This window comes from Phytophthora ramorum (genome assembly GCF_020800215.1).
Source record: "Phytophthora ramorum isolate Pr-102 chromosome Unknown Phyram_PR-102_s0002, whole genome shotgun sequence".
NCBI classification, from domain to species: Eukaryota; Oomycota; class Peronosporomycetes; order Peronosporales; family Peronosporaceae; genus Phytophthora; species Phytophthora ramorum.
This window is the reverse complement of record NW_027150648.1, coordinates 2,449,684-2,470,039: the sequence shown is the minus strand read 5'-3', so window position 1 is coordinate 2,470,039 and position 20,356 is coordinate 2,449,684. Positions and strand designations below refer to the sequence as shown.

General features: G+C 53.7%; 9 protein-coding genes across 11 annotated transcripts; 7 read left to right on the top strand and 2 right to left on the bottom strand.

Annotated features, from left to right (window-relative positions):
• Window positions 1-79: 79 nt before the first annotated feature.
• Window positions 80-2,119, bottom strand: KRP23_2202 (uncharacterized protein; the record flags this gene model as incomplete). Its single annotated transcript, XM_067886908.1, has 4 exons — window positions 80-277; window positions 355-390; window positions 1,357-2,052; window positions 2,117-2,119. 4 exons carry the CDS (start codon window positions 2,117-2,119, stop codon window positions 80-82), a joined length of 933 nt encoding a protein of 310 aa, XP_067749545.1.
• Window positions 2,120-3,447: 1,328 nt separating this feature from the next.
• KRP23_2201 lies at window positions 3,448-4,599 on the top strand (the record flags this gene model as incomplete). 2 transcript variants are annotated; one of them, XM_067886907.1, is made up of 1 exon in its annotated part: window positions 3,448-4,599. In XM_067886907.1, the coding sequence occupies one exon, from the start codon at window positions 3,448-3,450 to the stop codon at window positions 4,597-4,599; it is 1,152 nt and encodes a 383-aa protein (XP_067749544.1). The 2 variants fall into 2 exon arrangements, with proteins under 2 accessions (XP_067749544.1, XP_067749543.1); XM_067886906.1 differs by having other exon boundaries at window positions 4,144-4,599.
• Window positions 4,600-5,387: 788 nt separating this feature from the next.
• Window positions 5,388-6,575, top strand: KRP23_2200 (6-phosphogluconolactonase; the record flags this gene model as incomplete). The annotated part of the gene is made up of 1 exon (XM_067886905.1): window positions 5,388-6,575. The coding sequence occupies one exon, from the start codon at window positions 5,388-5,390 to the stop codon at window positions 6,573-6,575; it is 1,188 nt and encodes a 395-aa protein (XP_067749542.1).
• A 1,052-nt stretch (window positions 6,576-7,627) lies between these two features.
• KRP23_2199 (uncharacterized protein) lies at window positions 7,628-8,269 on the top strand (the record flags this gene model as incomplete). Its single annotated transcript, XM_067886903.1, has 1 exon — window positions 7,628-8,269. The coding sequence occupies one exon, from the start codon at window positions 7,628-7,630 to the stop codon at window positions 8,267-8,269; it is 642 nt and encodes a 213-aa protein (XP_067749541.1).
• A 367-nt stretch (window positions 8,270-8,636) lies between these two features.
• On the top strand, window positions 8,637-12,386 carry KRP23_2198 (the record flags this gene model as incomplete). Of its 2 annotated transcripts, XM_067886902.1 has the most annotated exons (2): window positions 8,637-9,487; window positions 9,574-9,580. In XM_067886902.1, 2 exons carry the CDS (start codon window positions 8,637-8,639, stop codon window positions 9,578-9,580), a joined length of 858 nt encoding a protein of 285 aa, XP_067749540.1. The 2 variants fall into 2 exon arrangements, with proteins under 2 accessions (XP_067749540.1, XP_067749539.1); XM_067886901.1 differs by having other exon boundaries at window positions 8,637-12,386.
• Window positions 12,387-12,423: 37 nt separating this feature from the next.
• On the bottom strand, window positions 12,424-14,338 carry KRP23_2197 (Synembryn-A; the record flags this gene model as incomplete). Its single annotated transcript, XM_067886900.1, has 8 exons — window positions 12,424-12,494; window positions 12,651-12,904; window positions 12,970-13,233; window positions 13,318-13,484; window positions 13,555-13,839; window positions 13,920-13,996; window positions 14,057-14,161; window positions 14,230-14,338. 8 exons carry the CDS (start codon window positions 14,336-14,338, stop codon window positions 12,424-12,426), a joined length of 1,332 nt encoding a protein of 443 aa, XP_067749538.1.
• Window positions 14,339-14,451: 113 nt separating this feature from the next.
• KRP23_2196 (FK506-binding protein 2) lies at window positions 14,452-15,128 on the top strand (the record flags this gene model as incomplete). Its single annotated transcript, XM_067886899.1, has 4 exons — window positions 14,452-14,709; window positions 14,784-14,797; window positions 14,879-14,899; window positions 14,993-15,128. The coding sequence occupies 4 exons, from the start codon at window positions 14,452-14,454 to the stop codon at window positions 15,126-15,128; spliced, it is 429 nt and encodes a 142-aa protein (XP_067749537.1).
• A 216-nt stretch (window positions 15,129-15,344) lies between these two features.
• KRP23_2195 (Anaphase-promoting complex subunit 7) lies at window positions 15,345-17,568 on the top strand (the record flags this gene model as incomplete). Its single annotated transcript, XM_067886898.1, has 5 exons — window positions 15,345-15,722; window positions 15,799-15,921; window positions 15,989-16,391; window positions 16,478-17,219; window positions 17,292-17,568. 5 exons carry the CDS (start codon window positions 15,345-15,347, stop codon window positions 17,566-17,568), a joined length of 1,923 nt encoding a protein of 640 aa, XP_067749536.1.
• Window positions 17,569-18,563: 995 nt separating this feature from the next.
• Window positions 18,564-20,012, top strand: KRP23_2194 (Ornithine decarboxylase 1; the record flags this gene model as incomplete). Its single annotated transcript, XM_067886897.1, has 1 exon — window positions 18,564-20,012. The coding sequence occupies one exon, from the start codon at window positions 18,564-18,566 to the stop codon at window positions 20,010-20,012; it is 1,449 nt and encodes a 482-aa protein (XP_067749535.1).
• Between the last annotated feature and the right edge of the window lie 344 nt (window positions 20,013-20,356).

Here is a 20,356-nt window from a genome sequence, read left to right as displayed (position 1 = left end):
TTCACGAGTCCTTTCATGATCACCTTGAGCTGCTTTGTTTCAGTCTGCCCCACCCCACCCAAATGCGAGCACTGTCTCTTCAACCGCGTCTCGACGTGCCACCGACATAGTAATAGTCTAGCATTAGGCCAGCCTTCATGAAGGACATCTTTCTCGTGTAGGTCATCACCACGCGAATATTTGACCACCGTGGATTGTTCTTCTTGAAAGCGGCGACAGCCAATGCCAGATTCGCTTTCTCTTCAGTCTGCACGAGAGCGTGCTGCACGTAATGACCCTGAAAACAAGAAACACACCAACAACAATTAATAATTCGGTTTATTTTCGGTATTCAGGTTGCCATTCTGATCTCACCCGGCCGAAGACATCATGCACGGCGAAGCTGAATAACTTGTAGCGATTGGCATTGGTGACATGCGTGGAATCCACCAGCACGACATCAGAAATGCAGCAAAAAGACGTTTTTGCCGCGCAGACTGGAGCATGACAACCCGCACAATATTGTTGTTGCTGTCCACAATGAACTCAGCCGTATTTCCGCTCGCGCTCTCGATGAATTCGTCAAGTACAGCAATTGCGCGTTCTGCATCTGATCTTCCGCCACGAAATTTGTGCTTCACGCCTTGAATCATGTTGTGAACGTCCTTTAATGCCATACGCTTGCCTGCACAACAACCACACAGAAGCGTACAATAAGCATACAGTAATTAGAAACAGAACATACACAAAACCTTCACTGAAATTGCACAAAAATACCTGTCTTCGCCCGCAGATACGATAAGATTCCTCGGGGCTTCGCTCCAGCTTCGGACATCACTTCAACGTCCTGACCCAACAGGGGATCTTCAATGTGGCGGTTCTCGGCGTAGTTATACCACTGGTACTCCGTCAAAGCATGATCATGCGTTCCAGTTGCTTTCACAACCAGATGAAAGCCATCGCTGCTAGGCTGCAGACAAACACGAACGTTTACGCGTGCCGAGCACCCCGTAGACCTGACGGACGTGTGCTTCCTCTTTCCAGTTCCTTTCTTCAAGAACGGCATGGCATGCGTACACAAGAATGTTCTGCTGTATTTATCCCACGACGCAGGAAGTAGATTCCCACCAGTGCGCGTACGACGTGCGCGCTTGCTTTTCTTTTCCGAACCAAAATCCTTCACTTTCTTTGCCTTCGTTTGCTCTTGAACTATCATCCTGTTGCGCGCTTCCACCGATATACTCGTCCGAATCGAAAACAACTGAAATGTCCGCTCTTGGAAGTCAGCGAAGACCTTCTCGAATTGTTCCCACGAGCGCCAGAAAATGGGAAATCCTTCCAAGAAACTTCCGGTAACAGGGGCCCCATCCTCCACACCGTACGTAGCACCCGCGCGAGTATCTTCATTTGGTTGCACGCGCTGACTTCTGTGTACTTCTGGTTTGGTTTCGGGATCATCTGAAGACTGAGCACTTGAATTGTCATCATGATGGCGAGCGGCAGATACCTCGCCTCGTTTCCATCCACGATCTCGTCCATCTCATCCTCGTCTGCCACGCTGTCATCAACATAGTCCAAGTCGTCCGTATCATCGAGTGACGCCAACTCATCTTCCTCGTCAAACTGGTGCATGACTTCGGCAAGCGCAGAACCGCCTGGTGCTCGGTCCGGCGCGGCGACGCGTGGTGCGGAGCTCTTCGCTCGCATTTTCTTTGTTTTTGCGTCCGCATCTTCAGGTGCCTCTGAAGTGTCCTCACCGGCATTTTCAGTCGGCTTGGTGTCCGTCGATCTTGATGCGTCCTTGTCGAGTTCGACACCCAAGCCTTCAAGTACTTGTGTCAGCGCTTCGCTCGTGACTGACACCGTGCGCGCCCTCTGCACCTCCTTCAGCATTTTGGCCTCCCACCGCTCTCCATTCGGTGCCTCCTCTTCGCGCGCTTGTCGACTCTCCACTCGGATTGAAACCCGCTTAGCTTCAGCCTGATGCTGGCGCGACAGCGTGGGTGGTTCGCGTTCAGGAGCCTTGCTGTCCTTGCTGTGGCCGGGATACGGGGGGAGCTCGTCTCCGGGGGGCTGTGGACACCACACAATACGTCAGTCAGATGTCACATGACTGTATTGGGCGGTGACTACTTACCATTAGAGGGGAGGTGACCGGGGGGAGAAGGTTGTGGAGCTTGATGTGTACCGATTCGGGAAATCCAGGAATGGAGGGCTCACGGGGCTTCGGAAAACTTTACGAAATTTCGTTCCCGCAGAAACCCGAAGAAAAAACGGCGAAGTTATTTTTTTTTCCTTGCTCAGCTGCGTGATAGCAGATGGAGATGTGCTTGATCCGAATCTTCTTGGAAAAACCTAAACCTTACCGAACCAAACAGAAAATGCATGTTTCGTGCGGTACATTTTCTGTGGCTCTAGCCTACTCCCCTCAAGTTTGCCAAAATGGATGAAAAGCACGATACAGTCAAATCTGTTTATATGATCCCTCCCTATTTGAGCCCCAACATTTGACTTGAATTTAGTAAGGCTGCTGCTTATATGCACACATGTTATATGAGCCACATGTTGTGGCACCCAAGTTTGATCTAACCTCTTTATTTGAGTCACAACATTCTCGCTCTGGCGCATTTGCCTTCAGAGAACCCTGCACACCCTCATTGAGGGATCGGCAAAATCCATGCTATTAGATAAGAGCAGGTGGGCGGCAATCCAATTTCGGGTGGGTGAGTTTAGAACACACTTAAGTAGGGGTGAGGTCCGGTTTAAGCTTGAACTTTGTAAGCATGGGCCTGCCGTCAAACATCTCAGATAATAAATACTTCAAGCTGAAGTTGCAGTGCTGCAGTGATACACAGGTCGACCACACCTCTGTTGGTAGTCATTGCTCTTAAGGGCGTAGGGTTAAATAGTTTGTTTTTTTAATAATACATTTTCGATTTAAAAATTGTTCGATTGGCGGCCAATGCATGTACGTTGTATTCGAGTGCACCACATAATTATTTTATTTGAGGCCATTTTATATGAGTCAGAGTTCGGTATGGTTACCTCATATAAGCAGGTTTGACTGAACACGTACATAAATGCACACGACGGTGCGTCAGATTTAGCTGGTTGTAGAGTCGAGGTTCTTCTGAAGCGGCTGGAACCAACTCGAGCTCAAGTAATACTTGAAGTATCCTATTTGAACGTGCTTGCTGTCCGTAAACAGTGTTGCTAAACACTTGTAGTACGCTGCACACTCTGCTCTGTGCACACATGTCGACACTGAAGTACATGTACAGAATCTTATTAATAGAGTAAACGCAGCGAGCATGTTTCGTCGCCAAGCTATCAAATCCTCGGATGGGACTGCAGCCGTCCTATCAACCGACTACATGTACTTTACAAGAGCACGAATCTCCCACCGGCGGCAATGCGTCGAGTCACAATTCTATTCGACGACCCGAAGCCACTGCCCAACCACACAGCATGCATCTCCCTAGTATTTTCCTCTGCCTCGCTGCGGCCGTGGTCGGTGCTTCTGCTGCCGCCACCCAGTCCACGCCGGAACCAATCCTGTTCGCGGCTACGTGGACGAAGGAAACCACCAACGGTATCAACACTTTCAAGCTGAACACGGCCGACGGATCCCTTACGCCGTTCGGAATCACCCCGCTGGCCTTCGAGGCCAAGGGTCTGAATCCCACGTATGTCCAGGGATCGACAAAGAAGTTCTCGAATGGAGAACGTGTTATCTACGCTCTCAACCGCGCATCCACGACTGGTTACATCTCGGCGATGACCCTGCAGTCTAACGGTACTCTGAAGGTCATCAACACGCAGGAGATGAAGGGTGGCTCCCCGGCCCACATCTCACTGAGCCCCAACGAGGACTTCGCCAGTGTTGCCAACTATGCCGGCAGCCTCTCCATGTTCCCGCTCAATAAAGACGGTTCCGTTAGTGCCGAAACCTTCTACCAGGACTTCCCGGTCGGCAGTAAGGTGGTCATGGACAACCAAGCTACGGGACACATCCACAGCACGACGTGGCTCCCTGACTCCAGTCACGTTATCGCTACCAACCTGGGTGGCGACGACCTCCTGCAGTATGAGCTGGACGCGACGAAAAAGACACTCAAGAGCCTTGCCACTGTCAAGCGCCCGCCTGGATCTGGACCGCGCCACATGGCCCTCCACCCGAACGGAGACGTTGCGTACGTCACGGACGAGCTCTCCAACACTGTTGGAGTGTACACGATCGACAAGGAGGCGGCGCTTCTCTCAAGCACGGCTGTGCAAAACATCACAACGCTGCCCGCTGACTTCACGAACACGAGCACGGCTGCTGACATTCACCTTTCAAGCAACGGAAAGTTTGTGTACGTGTCGAACCGCGGCCACAACTCGATCGTCACCTACAAGATCAACGCGGATGGCACACTTGCTCCTCTCAGCTGGGAGAGCTCGCGTGGCCAGACCCCTCGTGGCTTCACGATCTACGAGGACTGGCTCATCGTGGCGAACCAGGGATCGGACGACATGTACGTGTTTAAGATCGATGGCGAGACTGGTGCGCTGTCATACACTGGAAACTCCTACACGATTGATGGAGCCGTGAGTTTGTATGTTGCTGAGTTTTAACTAAGGAATTCAGCGGTGGTAGGTGCTTGTCGGTCAACTACTGCAGTTGATCATCGTCAACAAGAATTGCTTCGAATACAAATGGTTGTTTTCTACTAGTGCCATTTTTGGGCTGGCAAAGGTGCAGTGTACCCTGGCCCAACGAAAGCTTTCTCGACGATGGTTATCGGTCCAGGTTGAGCGAATGGAAGCACTTTGTCGAAGTCGACGGAGACGGCATCGACAGTGCTATGACGGCTAAGGTTGCAATGCTCTGGAAGCCTGCCTTCTACAGTACTAGTAGTATTTGTGTTGTTGTTGCTCTGGGGCCATACGTTCTTGTGGATCTGAAAACACAGGATCCCGATGTCGCACATGAAGCCGCAAAAACGCAGCGGATGACGATAAGTTTATGGTTGTCAACTCCAGAAAGAATTGTTTCAAGTAGATTGCTTACCTCAACGGACTGAGTAAAATATGCGTTTTGCAGCAGGAACATTCAAGCTCGAGCTCACCAACGAATTGTGTATTACTGGTACATAACTGCATTCTGGGAGCTCGGGAACGTGGCCAACAAAGTCTCCATCTCCACTGACATCAGCCGTCCTCAGCACCGAGTCTCGTACAAGTTGCAGGCTAGTTAACATTACACTATAACGATTGGATCGGTTCTCATGGTGTTTACACTGTACCTGCACAAAGGAAGGCCGCATTTTCGTTGGTTTTTACCGTAATCTTACACGATAGGCGAAGCCTCCCTGACTGTACAAAAGAACCATTACTTTCAATTTGCCGCCGTGCCGCTCAAGATGCACTCCCCAAGCCTCCTCCTCGGCTTCATCGCAATCGTGGCGAGTGTCGTCACTGGCTTTGCGGAACACAGCTCAGCGCAACCGATAGTGTTTGTGGCCACTCACACGCGCGACGAGGGATGGATGGTCGGAACTGGCAAGGGAGTCTACACGTACAAGTTCGACACGATCGCCGGGTCGTTGACTCCATTCGGGATAACACCGGTAGGTGTCAATCCTGTCTTCGTGCAGGGGTCCACGAGAAAGTTCTCAGGACGTAAACCTGTGCTCTACGCTGTGAACGCGGTTACAGACGAATCCAAGGCTAACACAGGAACCCAGACCGGGTATGTGTCGGCGTTGTCTTTGCAATCGAACGGTACCCTGGCGCTCCTCAACACGCTGGAGTCGCACGGTGGAAACCCAACACATATTTCGTTGAGCCCAAATGAAGACTTTGTCGTCATCTCAAACTACGATGGTAGTTTGTCCATGTTCCCACTCAATGCCGATGGTTCGCTTGCCAATGAAAGTTTCCACCACGACTTCCCAACCGGCAGCAAGGTGGTCATGGATCAGCAAGCTACCGGCCACATTCACAGCTCCACGTGGCTGCCCAACTCGAACCACGTCGTCGTCGCCAATCTCGGCAGCGATGAACTGCTCCAGTACGAGCTAGACACGGGGAAGAAGACGCTGAGCAGCTTAGAGGCCGTGAATCGCCCGCCAGGGTCTGGCCCGCGCCACATGGTGATGCATCCCAACGAACGTAACGCGTACGTTGTGGATGAGATTTCCAACACTGTCGGTGTGTACGAGATCGACAAGGCGACGGCGTTGCTGTCAAACGCAGCCATGCAAAACATCACGACCTTGCCCGCAGGGTTTCCGAATGCGAGCACCGCTGCAGACGTCCACTTGTCCAGCAGCGGGAAGTTTCTCTACGCGTCGAACCGCGGCCACGATTCGATCGCGATGTTTGCAGTCGACGAGACGGATGGTTCGTTGACATCGCTCGGCTGGGAACGCAGTCGAGGCAAAACTCCTAAAAGTTTTGCAATTTACGAAAACTGGTTGATCGTCGCTAACCAAGACTCCAACAGCATGCACCTGTTCAAGATTAATGGTGACACGGGCTTGCTGAGCTACACGGGCAAGTCGTACGACGTTGGAACGCCGGAACGCGTGTACATCGGCGAGTTTTGATTTTTCGATTAATGCCAGCATTAGCACTGTTAATGCTAATTTAACAGGCATCCTCCAGCTAAAGAAACACCACAACCTTCCGCTTAATTGGCGTTCACAGCCTAAATGGCCCATACCTTCTTACGAAGTGGGCTGGGTGTGGCAGCCATAGCCACCAAACTTTGTTGTATCGGTCACTTGACTCTCGGTCACTTGACTCTCGGTCACTTGACTCCATCCCGACCAGTGAAGGAAGTCCCAGCATGTAGGATATACAATCTGCGGTATTTCGACATCATGTGGCAGTGCAGAGGTGGAGTTCTCTTACGATTCGTAAGTTACGAATGAGTCGGCGAGATGGCCCTTGCAGAAACACTAGACGTGCATGGTTGCCCACTTGCAGTCAACACTGGTGTCGTAGAAGCTCGACCTTACTCGATCTGCGTCAAAACAGGAAACACCAACTACTGCCAGCGCCAAGCTCATTTGCTTACTGCGACGATGGTTGCGTCCTTGGCCGACGCTCGGCAGCACCCGCACGCAAGGCAAGGAGACGGCAATGGAGATAGCAGCACAAAGTAGTGGCGCTGTTTCGAATACTGGGGTATATCCTGCACGATCTCGACTGGCTTGAGATCGACTGGCTTGCAGGAACGTTGAAGCTGGCGAAAAGATTTTTTCGCCCGGGTTATGAGCGCTCGAAGATCGCATACAATTCCCGGTAGCGTGGGAGAGGCTCGGTAGCAAACACGGGGATGTTAATGCGCGTCGGCAGCGCTTGTCGGCGTTGCTAGCTCAGGACAGATAAGATCGTCGCTCAGTCTTATCGCGTCGTCATGAGCTGCTGGGGGGCTCAGGCCTGCAGATCTGCTGCTCGTTTCAGCTCCCACCCCCGCTTGTTCCGCGGAACCCTTGGTTTCGAAAGCGCCTAACTGCTATTTTGACTTGCATTTTGTATGCCGACGGCGCAATATGGAAAAAAAGTTGACAGATGCGACTGCCAGCGGTCGGCGGTTTTGCTATAGCTGGCGTCTTGCGCTCATAAGTGTAAAAGCCCTCGCCCCCAGGAGTTCATGACCGGCAGAATGGATTCGCGCACGCGGGAGGCCGAGGAGGTCCTCCCGCTGCTAGCACTCGAAGCCGCGCGGCAAGAGCGAGCGGGCTACGTGTCTTACGCGCTCAAGACGGACGCCGGCAGCAGCCGACGACAGCTTACCGCGCTGTATGGCAGCATGCCGACCAGAGCCGACGACGGGGTCCGCAAGAGCGGGGGACGCGCGCCCTTGGGCCCGCGGGCCTCAGGCAACCAGAGCGAGACGGAGAGCGACAGCGACGGCAGCTGCACGGGCGCCAGCAGCTCGACCGGCTCGCTGCAGTCCATTCTCCGAATCCCCTCGGGTGACTTCTCATGCCGCAGCCTCAAGAAGAAGGTCTCGGTCGAGTTCGTGCTCGACATCGACGACGACGACGACGCCAAGCGAAAGATCGACGGCTCTTGCGCCGTGCGCTGCATGCCGCGACGACTCACGATCGAGGAGAAGGCCGCGCTGTACCAGGTGCGCCCCGACCTGGAGCTCGTGCCCACGGTGCTGCTGCTCTCGGAGCTCGAGGAGATGCGGCGACGGCGTCAGCGCAAACTGCTGTTCTCCATCCTGGGCGCGTCGCTCATCCTGCTCATGATGATCGTCTTCTACTACCTCGTCTCGCAAATGTAACCCCCCGTCCAGTTCCACAGAGGGCTGCACCCCGCCGCCCGCTGTATGCTTTTTATTAACACCACGAAATAATACATTAGACGTTCGCCACCCATATCTAAATCCCCAAAAGCTTCCAACCTGATTTCCAAAGCATCTCGAAACGACGTAAAAAAAAGTAGTTGAGCCTTTCTATATGCATATCCGCGGCTGAATTATGCCGCATCACAGGTCATCCATAGCCACTTCGCATTTTTTCCAGTGTCGGGTGTCTCTCGACGGCAATTGACCTGCCAGTTGGAAGCCTCCGAGCAGGTCGGCGACTCGTCCCGGTCGCGTCTCGTCGCTCCTTCTCCCTCTGTAGACAGCTCCCCATTCCCGAATACCGATGGCCAAGGGCGGCGGCTTCCAAGAGCGCGAGGCGGCGCTGTTGCGCGAGCTGTCGGCGCTGTACACGAAGCTCAACCAGGTGCGGGAGAAGCGCGTCAAAGCGGAGCAGGAGAGCGGCGCTGATGCCCATGAGGCGGACGACAAAGGCTCGAGAAGACGCCGCCGCGTGCTGCTGGTGACCCGCACGCTGCCGTTCTGGCTAGTGTCGGAGGACGCGCAGTCCCAGTGGCGCGCCGAGTTCCCGGAGCACGCGAGCCTCAATGGGGCCATGGAGATCTTCCAGTCGCTCCACGAGAGTTACGACTGCGTCTGGATTGGCTCTGTCCACGGAGAAATTGAGCCCAGCGAGCAGAACACGCTGAAGGAGCAGCTCCTGCAGGACCGCAAGTATTACCCCGTGTTTCTGGATGAAAAACGAGAGAAGCTGTACTATCAGGGCTTTTGCAAGACAGTCATGTGGCCATTGTTCCATTCGTGCCCACCCACGACGGATGACCAGATTATCCAGCATGAAATGATGGAAGGCGGACAGGAGGACGAACGCAGCATGGAGAAGATGTGGCAGGCCTACGTGGCTGCGAACCAGGCATTTGCGGACGCCGTGCAAGAAGTGTACGAAGAAGGAGATTTGGTGTGGGTACAAGGGTACCACTTGACGTTGGTGCCGCAAATGGTGCAAAATTTGTTTCCGAATGATAATGTCTGTCTGGGGTTTTTCATGCACATTCCCTTCCCGTCGGCGGAGCTGTATCGGATACTCAACAATCGAGAGGAAATCTTGACGGGCATCTTGGGAGCGGATCTGATTGGCTTTCAAACGTACGAGTACGCGCGGCATTTTCAAAGCGCGTGCGTTCGGTTACTGGGATTGGAGAGCAGCCACAAAGGGGTGGACTTTAATGGACATTTTGCGCGCGTGACAATCTGCCCTGTAGGAATTGACGCAGATAAGTATATTGCCATGGTGCAGTCGGACCCGGTTCAGGAACAAATGAGGCAACTGGAGAGCCAATTTGCGGGGAAGAAAGTGATTCTGGGAGTGGATCAACTTGACCAGACAAAAGGGCTGGTCCATAAGTTGCTGGCAGTCGAAGAGCTCTTTACGGTGAAGCCGGAGTTGGCGAAAGAGGTGGTGTTTCTGCAGATTGTAACTGGAACAACAGTGTTTGAGTCGGTACTTGAGTCTCAAGTTGAGTCTCTAGTGTCCCGCATCAACAGCAAGTTACAGGACATTGGTACTGAAGGCCCTGTGCAGTATTTGAATAAAGAGATTGCCGTGGAGGCCCTGATAGCGTTATACGCGCTGGCACATGTGCTTGTGACCACGCCCGTCCGTGATGGTATGAACACTATCCCCTTTGGGTATGTAGTTTGCCGCGAGGCTACCAACAGGCATGCTCGCGTGATTTTAAGCGAGTTTGCAGGTTGCGCACAATCGTTGGGCGGGGCCAGACTTGTAAACCCGTGGAATACCGAAGAACTCACGGATGCGTTGCAAGAATCTCTCCAAGATAGTGACGAAGTGATGCGTGCACACCAGCATATGTACAGCTACGTGAGTTCGTTCACCTCATGGCATTGGGCGGACAACTTCCTGGAACAACTCCACGAATGTAGCGAAGAGAATGCATTGTCGGTATCAGGACGGGAGTTGAGCCGCCGGGATATGACCTCAGCTTACTCGCGATCATCACGGCGGTTGATCTTCATCAATTACGAAGGTGTGCTAGCAGCTGAGGCGTCGATTCCGGAGCTGGCTTACCCACCGCAAGAACTTATCTGGCAATTGTCCATGCTTACGAAGGACCCGCGGAACACGGTGGTGCTGGTGAGTGCACGCAGTACATCAGTGTGTGAGCAGTGGTTTGCTGGGCTCTCTGGAAATCTGGTTCTTGCGGCGGAGTATGGTGTATATGTGAAGTGGGTTGGCAAAAACGAGTATTGGCACTGCATGGTGCCGAATATGGACATGAGTTGGTGGGAACACGTGGTGCCGTTGTTGGAGTATTACACAGAGCGTACTCCAGGTGCGTACATCGAGCGAAAGGACAGTTCAGTGGCATGGCACTACCGTGATTGTGATTTGGACCATGGATTATGGCAAGCGAGTGAGCTCCTGGTATCGTTGCGTGAGATTACTCGGTCGCTCCCGGTGTCTGTGTGTCCAGGTAACCGGTACCTGGAAATCCGACCACAGAAGGTTAGCAAAGCCACTCTGTTTGAGCGGATCTGGGAATTTATGAACTGGCCTATTCTGTTTCCAGATGAAGACCCAGTCACAGCCGAGTATTTTGGAGAACCAGTGCACCCGCTGTCGTCGCCGATGATGAAGCCACGTAGTTTCCAAAGCGACCCGACGAATGATGATACTTTAACAACCTGGAGCTTGGATGATCAAAAGTTTCAGGAAGCAGGACCCGAGTATATTCACGGAGACAGGACGGGTTCTGTGGGCTTCAGCGTGGATGCTGGTGCACCGACATTTGGCCCGCTCGATGTTGCAGATGTGAAGCAGTCTGTTGACTTTGTTTTAGTTATTGCCTCAGGGGACGACAGAACCGACGAAGATTTATTTTCCTTCCTGGTTCCGCCGCCAATTGACCTAGAGGCCTACTGTCGACAGCTCGATAAGGATGAAGTGTCGGAGGGTCAGCAGCAGGATGGATTTTTGCCTCCCAACCTGGAAACAGATGATTCGTTCTCTTCTGCCAGTCAGGGTCGAAGCTTTATTCAAGATATTGGGGGCTATGATAGTGAAGCTGGAATCGGCTCGTCCAGTTTCGGCGACATTAGTGACGACATGTCTTACAACGCCTTTCGACGACTATTGGGACGAGATGGAAGCTCCTCGTCGCTCGTTGCCGGATCGTCAGGAGAGCGAGGAGGTCTATCCGCTGCTGCGTCACTGGCGCGGCTTTCGAACGACGCGGATTTCCTCATGCTCGGCGAAAATATGACAAAGCTGACACCGCTGGCTAAGCCTTCCATTTCCGACGGTGCTGCACATATGTTCCCGGTAGCTATGCTTAACCGGCCATCCAATGCGCGACGTGATGAGATCACGGAGAAGAGTAAATTCACTCCACGTCGCGATTTCCCGCCTTCTGCTGCGTTGTTTAAGGCGATGAAGGTCAAGTACGGTGACAATTTCGGTATTCACAGATTACCGGATACTCCGGCAGCTTGCTGGGCGCTTGTTTGTCCACCCACTGCACGTGCAAAGCTAGAAGATGGTGTCGGAGCACAGAGTAGCGGCTCGTTGACATCCTCGGAAGGGAAAACTTCAATTACCGGGAGTCCTGCCGCACCTGGCCAGTCATCTTCAACACCACCAGGAGTACCAGAAATCGCAGCTGCGATCGATTCAGCAAGCAATATCTCTGAACCTGACGGAAATGACAGTGATGATGACACGCTAATTAGTGGTGGTGGTGGGCAGAATCGACATGAGTTTGAAGACAAGGCCAGCGATAATATCTCTACGAAGGAGTTTCATGAAGGAAAAGATGTTGAGGAAGGTGAATCACCACTCAGCCAGACAACATCGGTTTCTACAGATGAAGCCGACGACGGGCGGTACCGTTTTCCGGTCAACACTTTTGTTTGCACGCTGGGTCGCAAGCTCTCACAGGCGCCATACTTTATCAAGAACTCGGGAGATTTATTTCAACTCTTACAAGAAATGGGAATGAGCAGCCACATTCGTAAGCAGCGGATGCTGTCTATGGGCAGTGTCGGGGATATTTAAGACAGTTGAACTTCCACTGTCAAGGCGCGTGCGGGCCTCATGCAAGACCTTTCATACGCAGCAAACCGATTGCGTTCCCCACACCTGTATGATTCGTGTACTCCTTGGCTGGAAGTGAGGGCATTGGTCAAGCAAGGCACACGGAGAGCGTTATTATTTTATTCGGAGGGTTCCCGCATGGTAGCGATTTTGAAATGAACTTAAAGGGGAAGCTCTCAAGCAGACAATGAACAAGAATTGAAAAGAAAAAGAGTTGTGACGTACCGTTTTGATCGCAAAGCAAGAACAACCACTCGGAGGTGTAGCGGCGGACATCGGTATGGAGGCAAGTCAAGAAAAACTTCAAGTGTTTGAAGAAAAGAATCTTTGTCCGGTCGATGGCTGGAGGTGGCCCTGCGGCCGACTCCAGGGTTGTTCCTGGCAGAATCGCTTTTTTGAAACAGGAAAGGATGCCCGGATCACTTGTCTTCGCTAGATTATGGCACACAATCAGCACCGGTAGCATATCCTTGAGTGGTCTAAAGAGCATCAGCACACGCGTCAGAACTAAAGCAACAAAAGAAAAAACGTCTCGACTTCCTACCTCGTTTTCTCTATGCGCACGATCAGCAGCATGGCCTGCAAATGGTTTATGACGGAAGATAGCATCGATCCGTCGATTTCGTCCTTGTTTCCAGCCGCATTCTTCAAGTTGTCGTCTTGCTGCTGAATAAAAGCAGCCAGAAGACTCCCTGGTAGAAGCATAAACACCTCCATTGCTGCGTTCTTCAGCTCAATGAGAGCGCCATTCAGTGGTGAAATCTCCGAGTGATTGAAACGCAGAATCTCCAGCAGCAAGCCACCAAGACTGTGCAGGAAACAAAAGTTCAGGAACAAAACGTCAGCTAGCAACCTGCGAAGAGCGTACAAATATTTGAATACAACATCATACTGATGGACAGTGTGAAACACCTCCGGGCGTAGTTTTTCTTGCTCTGCTGTCCACTGCATGTCGTTTACCAAGACGGAAACCAACTTGATCAGGTCGAGTAACAAAGTAGCGCGGTCTCCAGCTATGATCTGTGCCTGATTCCCATTCTTGAAGCTGTACAAGAGTGTCTGCCAAGTCAAATGATAAAAAGAATTAGCCGCATTTACTCGAACGTATCGGGGGATTCACCTCACACACCGCGCAGATGATCTTCCAGGCTTCGAGTGAGGTACTTAAATACCGGAGCACTTCAGGCGCTTCGCAGGAGACCAATAGAACTTTCCAAATGAGCCAATGCAGTGACGCCGTGCCTCCTTGCTTCGCAAGCTCCATCAGCCGAGTCACGAGGCCCTTTACAACAAGAGTTTCGGATACAAATTCTGGTCGCGAGTACACTGAATTGATCATGCACTTCAACGCTTCTTCGCGAACGCGAGAGCTCCACGACCGGGTTTCAGCCAGCACTAAAACGGCGTCCAACGTCTGCATCATCACCACTGTTAGTGTCAGCATCAACTTTATCGATAGAAGTAGCTAAGTATGCACACTTGACGATTTAGTACCTCTGCCGTGAGCAACGCGTCGATGCCGCGTCGGTCTCGCATGAACACTCTGCAGGCGCCCAGAAGACGAAAAATCGCTATCACCCAGACAAATCATTAATGAAAGCAGGTCTATACTGTCAATATCCAAAACGTACCTCCATTCTGCTCTGTCGTTGGAGCTTCCACCTCTGTGGTCCCACTTAAAACCTCTCGAACCTTGTCTGTAGCTTGCTCACGTGCCGCCACCGAGTCCAATTCGACTGTACAAACAGACCGTCAGCGCCACAAAACCATCCTTTTGCATGCCTCATAATCCGCTGCCACATGCCTGCACTGCTCTCAACAGCCCGGACAAACTCCTCAATCCATGGCCACATCGCAGCCACTGACACTTCGCGACCCGACGTTGAAGTGGATCGCGTCTGCTCTTCTCCCATTGGTTCATCTACTGCCAATTTTCGCCCAATGATGTTCGACCACTTGGAGCTCGAAATCCGCATTTTCAACTTCGTGTCCACAATCGAAAAAATCGCAAAAGCAGGAAGAGCTCATGAAGTTTACGGCATTTATCGTGGCGGCGCTGATGGCGGCCGTGCAGGTGCAGGCCAAGGACGACCTTCCGCCTGACGCGCAGCTGCGCATCGGCGTCAAGTTCCGCCCGGAGGAGTGCACCATGAAGAGCCAGCTGGGCGACACGCTGTCCATGCACTACACGGGCACACTGCGCACGGACGGCTCCAAGTTCGACTCGAGCCTGGACCGCAACCAGCCATTCGAGTTCCCGCTCGGTGCCGGTCGCGTCATTAAGGTCCGTTCAATTTGTTGCTTGATAGGGGGGGTTGCGATTGATGCTGACGTCACTGTTTTGTGTGATACCAACAGGGCTGGGACCGAGGGTACGTGCGGTGGAATTTACCTGTTAAGGCAGCTATAGTGGCTAATGTGAAGTGACTAATGGTTGTCGTTGTTTGATGCAGACTTGTGGACATGTGCATCGGGTACGTCTACCGTACAGCTTTATCATGTTTTTGGGAAATATCTGCTGGTTGCTGACATTTTTCATGCTTATTGTTGTTATTGGTGCTGTGCAGTGAGAAGCGTCGCTTGACTATCCCGTCGGACCTGGCGTACGGCAACCGCGGCTCACCCCCCAAGATCCCGGGCAAGGCGACGCTGGTCTTCGACGTTGAGCTGCTCGACATCAAGCGCAAGAGCGACGAACTGTAGACGACTGGAATGCACATTATCGTACACTTCGTCGACAGTGCTTGGAGGGAATAATCATAAAGTGAGAATGTAACGTGGTTGTTGTCTTTCCAGCTGCAGACAACATTTTACCGAATTGGTGATAACTGCAGACCAGGCACTCATAAACGTTTGCATTGCAATGTCTAAAAAAATATACGTATGCGAACTTAATGCGAACTTAGCCCAGTTTGAACAATGGAGCGGTCAAGTAAGAAGCGGCGTGCCAACGACCACGACGACGGCGATGTAGGTAGCAGCGGTGCCCGCCAACCCGCGGCCTTCGACGCCGACATGATGCAGCAACAGCTGGAGCTTTTTGTTCGCAGTGGGGATGTGGCCTCGGCCCAGATTCTAGGTGAGCTTCTGCTCTCCGTGGCGCTCCTTCCAACGGATTTCGAGGCCCGCCGCGGCAAGAGCGAGGCCCACGCAGCAGCAGACGCACATTTCCTGTCTCGCAGACCCTCGGAGCACTTTGAAGCAGCCCCAAATGAGCTGTCGCCGGCTTTCCACGCCAAGACGCTGCGCCTGTTTGCCGATTTGATGCTGGCCAAAGGCGAGTTCAAACGCGCCATTGTGAGTCGCAGAGACGTAGGGTGCAAATTAAGCGGGTGGCGGGTCTAATGGTGCGCTGTTATGGTCACTAATGCAGCGGTACTATCGCCGCAGCTGCAGGGACTTGAGAATTGTGACGCACGATGACGAGATCGAGGTGGAGCTCAAAGTTGCCCGGTGCTACGTGCAGCTCGACTGCGTACACGAGGCGATTGAAGTGGTACTGGCAATTTTGGAGTTTTTTGTGAGACTGGCTGGGGGCTGACGGAGTGTGCTGTTTTGGACAGTTGAAGTCGACGCCCCTGAATGCACGAAGCTTGAGCATGAATTTGCTGCTTGGGAGGTTATACGTGAACGAAGGACTGCAGAACAAGGCAGAGGAATGCTACTCGGCAGCTTTACGCCAGAACCCGTATGCACTTGAAGCCGCCCTGGCACTCACCGAGTTGGCGGCATCGAAGGATGCGTCCCCCGACGCATTCGCTGGGTCGGATGAGACAGCGAAACCAAATGACAGCAAGCGAACGATGTCGGATTGCAACACAGTTCGGAGCCACGAGATTGAACGGTTCTACGTCGAATCTGCAGCGGCGCCACGAAGAACAAATAAGGACCTTTCTCGTGTGGACGCGCATTGGATGCAGACATTCGTAGCGGCTCACATGGACGCTGAACGGGGGAATTGCCAAAGTACGTACCCAGAGAAGCTAGCCTTTCATTCTCATCTCATGGAATACGGTATTCAGATGCTATCTTGTCGTTTATGCATGTTTCAGGGGCCATCGAGTCATTTAACGCGCTCGATCGAGTCTTTCCCAAGAATCTACACTGCTTGCTGAGGAAGGGGACTCTTGAAATCGACCAGGAGCTGCTTCAGCAAGCCCATATTACGTTCAAACGCGCACGGCAGGTGGACAACTTGAATGTGTCGTTCATGGACCGCTATGCCAATTGCTTGCGAATAGGTAAATATTGTACCAACCTCAACGACTTGGTACATGAGCTTTTCAAAATAAGCAGTACGTGCTCGGAGTCGTGGCTTGCGGCGGCGTATTACAACGATGTGAAGGGTGACCACGAGACAGCATTGCAGTTCTGCGACCGCGCCATTGAGGAGCGGCCTCGCCACGCACCCGCCCATTTGTTGCGGGGCGAAGTTTTACTGCAGATGCATCGCCCACAGCCTGCGCTGAAGGCGTTCTGGACGGCCTGCAGGTTCAACCGCTCGCTGGAGGCATACACAGGCATCATCACCAGCTACTGCGACCTGTATGCTGGCGGAGTGAATCGGTACAAGGAAGCTTTTGCAACTGCGAAGAGTGTCATGAAGCTGTACCCGCAGAAGGCACAGAGCTTCGTACTGTTTGGCAGCGTGCTTGCGCTGAGTTCCGACCACCGAGAGCAAGCGCGGAAAGTCTTGGAAAAGGCGTTAGCGATGGATCCTCGCAAGCTCCCCGCCAATTTTGCACTCTCTGACCTACTGGTCGAAGAAGGAAATCTGCGTGGGGCAATTAAGGGGTACGTCGCAGCTATCATTTGGAACAACTGCTGCAGCCAGTCTAACTCGCGAACCTGTCCTTTGTTGTCTAGGCTGCAAGCGTTAGGCGAATGTTCCCCTCAGGAAAAGGTCTTCACCAAGCTGGCGTACGTGTATTCAATGGACAAACAGTTCGCGGAGGCGCTCAAGTACTTCCATCAAGCGCTGCAGCTGAACCCCCGATGGACCGATGCGCTGCAAGGACTGGACCGGCTGGAGAAGTTAATGCGCGGCGAAGACCCGGACGAGCTCAGTAACAGCATGGAGCAGATGGGGGACCCCGAGGGGACAGAGGAGTCGATGGAGGCTAGTGCGTACCTGACCCCGTGAGTGTTTGTGTCGCAGCCTATTTTGGCAAGAAACTATCGTAGTCCCTTTTTGCGTTGTCGACCATGTGTGTTGGACTCATATTGCAACTACCAGCTTAGATGTACGCGTGATTGGCGTGCTAAAGGTGGCGGAGTAGAAGCAGTTTCCTGCGAAGCCTGGGAGTGCTCAGCTCGGGCGGTTCTTCAATGGGGACGTGCTGGCAAGACAGGCTCCCTCTGGTAACGTCACTCTCCACCCTGGAAACCGCTTTCTCAACAAAATATTCGAATTGCAATCTCCCGCCATGATGCCTCGAGGGCTTCCAGCCGGGTTGCTAAAGCGGATATGGCAAGCTTGAGCCATCCTCTGATCCCTTACGGATCGTAAGGTGTCGTATCAGACTAAGCGCTGCCAGCCGTTGGATGGGGGAATGCGGTAGTCGCACTTCAACGTAAACTTCAGGATACGCAGTAAGATGTATCCTTTCGGTGTTGTATCGGGAACGCACCGGCATTTGCGTGATTTATGTGACCGTGACAACCTCGAAATTCACATTTCAAGTTACTGTAGCTCTAGCACTGCCAGAGCTGGGCTGGACAGCACGTTCGCGGCCTGCAACTCCAAATAACGGCTCGCCAGCGTGGGGCTGCGATATTTTCTGCTTGGTCGCCCAGCTCAGAGCGCGCGAGCCCGTCCCAGCAAAAATATCCGAATCAACTGAGCAAAAACGACTCGAGCAAGGCTGAAACCCCTCACTCGCCCACCACGTCAAGCAAGTGGAAGTTGCCTTTTTCGGCTTCTTTTTTCGTGCTTCAACGCATAACGGTCGCGCAGAGCCAATCAGAGGATGCGACGCGCGCCCCATACTGTGCGCCAGTCAAGATCGCGTGTTCGGCTCGACCGGTCACTGCAACCTGACAGCAGTTAGTTTGGCCGCCATCCGTTAAGCGGTTCATTCCCGAATCGGCCCGCGCCTGCGCACCCGCGTCCGCTCCGCTCCCCGCCCGTTAGCACCCATGGCCCTGCTCTTCCGAGGCTCCCGCAGCAGCCGCGCGCTGCTCACGAGCGCGTCGCGCATGGCCAGCAGATTCGGCCACGAGCGATCCGCGCGCATGAGCTCCCAGGCCGCGCGCGCCGCGCTGCTGTCGAGCGACCTGGCCACGGCCTCCACGAACGCCAAGCCGCCGCCCGAGTTGCAGCGGTTGCAGCTCAGCTCGGCCATCCTGACGCAGCTGCAGACGCAGATCCAGAGCCTCGGAGACGGCCCCGGTAGCCAACGCGATGCCTTCTACGTCGTGGACACGGCCGCCGTAGACGAGCGCTTCAAGCTCTGGAACGAGTTCCTGCCCGAGGTGCGGCCCTACTACGCCGTCAAGTGCAACCCAGACCCGGCGCTCATCGAGGGCCTTGCCCGCCTCGGAGCGGGCTTCGACTGCGCCAGCCAGACGGAGATCCGCTCCGTGCTCGGCAACGGCGTCGCGCCCAGCGACATTATCTACGCCAACCCGTGCAAGCAAGGCTCACAGATCGCCTACGCGCAGGCCCACGGCGTGGACACAATGACTTTCGACTCGCAGGATGAGCTGAGCAAGATCCACACCATCAACCCCAACGCCAAGCTCGTGCTACGCGTGTACGTGGACGACTCGAACTCCATCTGCCGCCTCGGCACCAAGTTCGGCGCCATGGTTCACGATGTACCCGACATCTTGGCCCACGCTAAGGCCTTGAACCTTGACGTCATGGGCGTGAGCTTCCACGTCGGCAGCGGCTGCTTCAACGTCGAGGCCTACTCGAATGCTGTGGCCCGCGCCCGCAAGGTCTTCGACATGGGCCACGCCATCGGGTACAACTTCACCCTGCTGGACATTGGCGGCGGCTTCCCCGGAACCGAGAACGCCCCGATCCGGTTCGAGGACTGCGCGCGCGAGCTCAAGAAGTCGCTCGCCACCCACTTCCCGAACGGCAGCGGCGTGCAGGTCATCTCGGAGCCTGGCCGCTTCTTCGCGGCGTCCACTCACACGCTGGCCGTCAATGTGATCGGCCGCAAGGTGGCGCCCACTTTTGACGTCCCCGGCCAACCGCCTGTGCTCGCCAGCGCGGCGGCCGCCGCGGGACAAGTACCCAACTATATGTATTTTGTGAACGACGGCTTGTACGCCTCGTTCAACTGCATGGTCTACGACCACCCATCGATCCAGCCTGTGGTTCTGTCGGATGCCGCCTCGCCGGACGCCACTCCGATGCACACGGCCAGCCTCTGGGGCCCGACCTGCGACGGCATGGACTGCATCATGAAGGAGGTGCAGATGCCGCTGATGGACATCGGCCAGTGGATCCTGTTCCCGAGCATGGGCGCCTACACGTGCGCTGCTGGCTCGGACTTCAATGGGTTCCAGCGGCCGCAGAAGATCTACTTCGACTCGAACTTCGTGGCGGATGACCAGCAGCAGTTTGTCCACTAGATCAACCGAACGCTCGACCGAAGAGTAAAGACAAGAGCGAGGACAACTCACCATTGCACCCAGCGAGTCGGCGCTGAGGTCCTGGACCAACAGGATTTAATACGCAGATTGTAGCAGCAGGGTCTACCAGTTTTTTCAACAGAGGAAGAAGAGCTCAGCCTCGGGGGTAGAACTAGCGAGAGACGGCGCCCTGCTGTCATTGTCTGCTTTCTCTTTTTTTAAAGTCCCGAACAATAAAATATCACTACCGACTATTAACGAACCTCCTACGGCATGTCTTAGGCAATGCTCGTTGCCGTGTAAGTTTACTGGACATTTCATATCTCATTGGTCAGCTTTCCCGA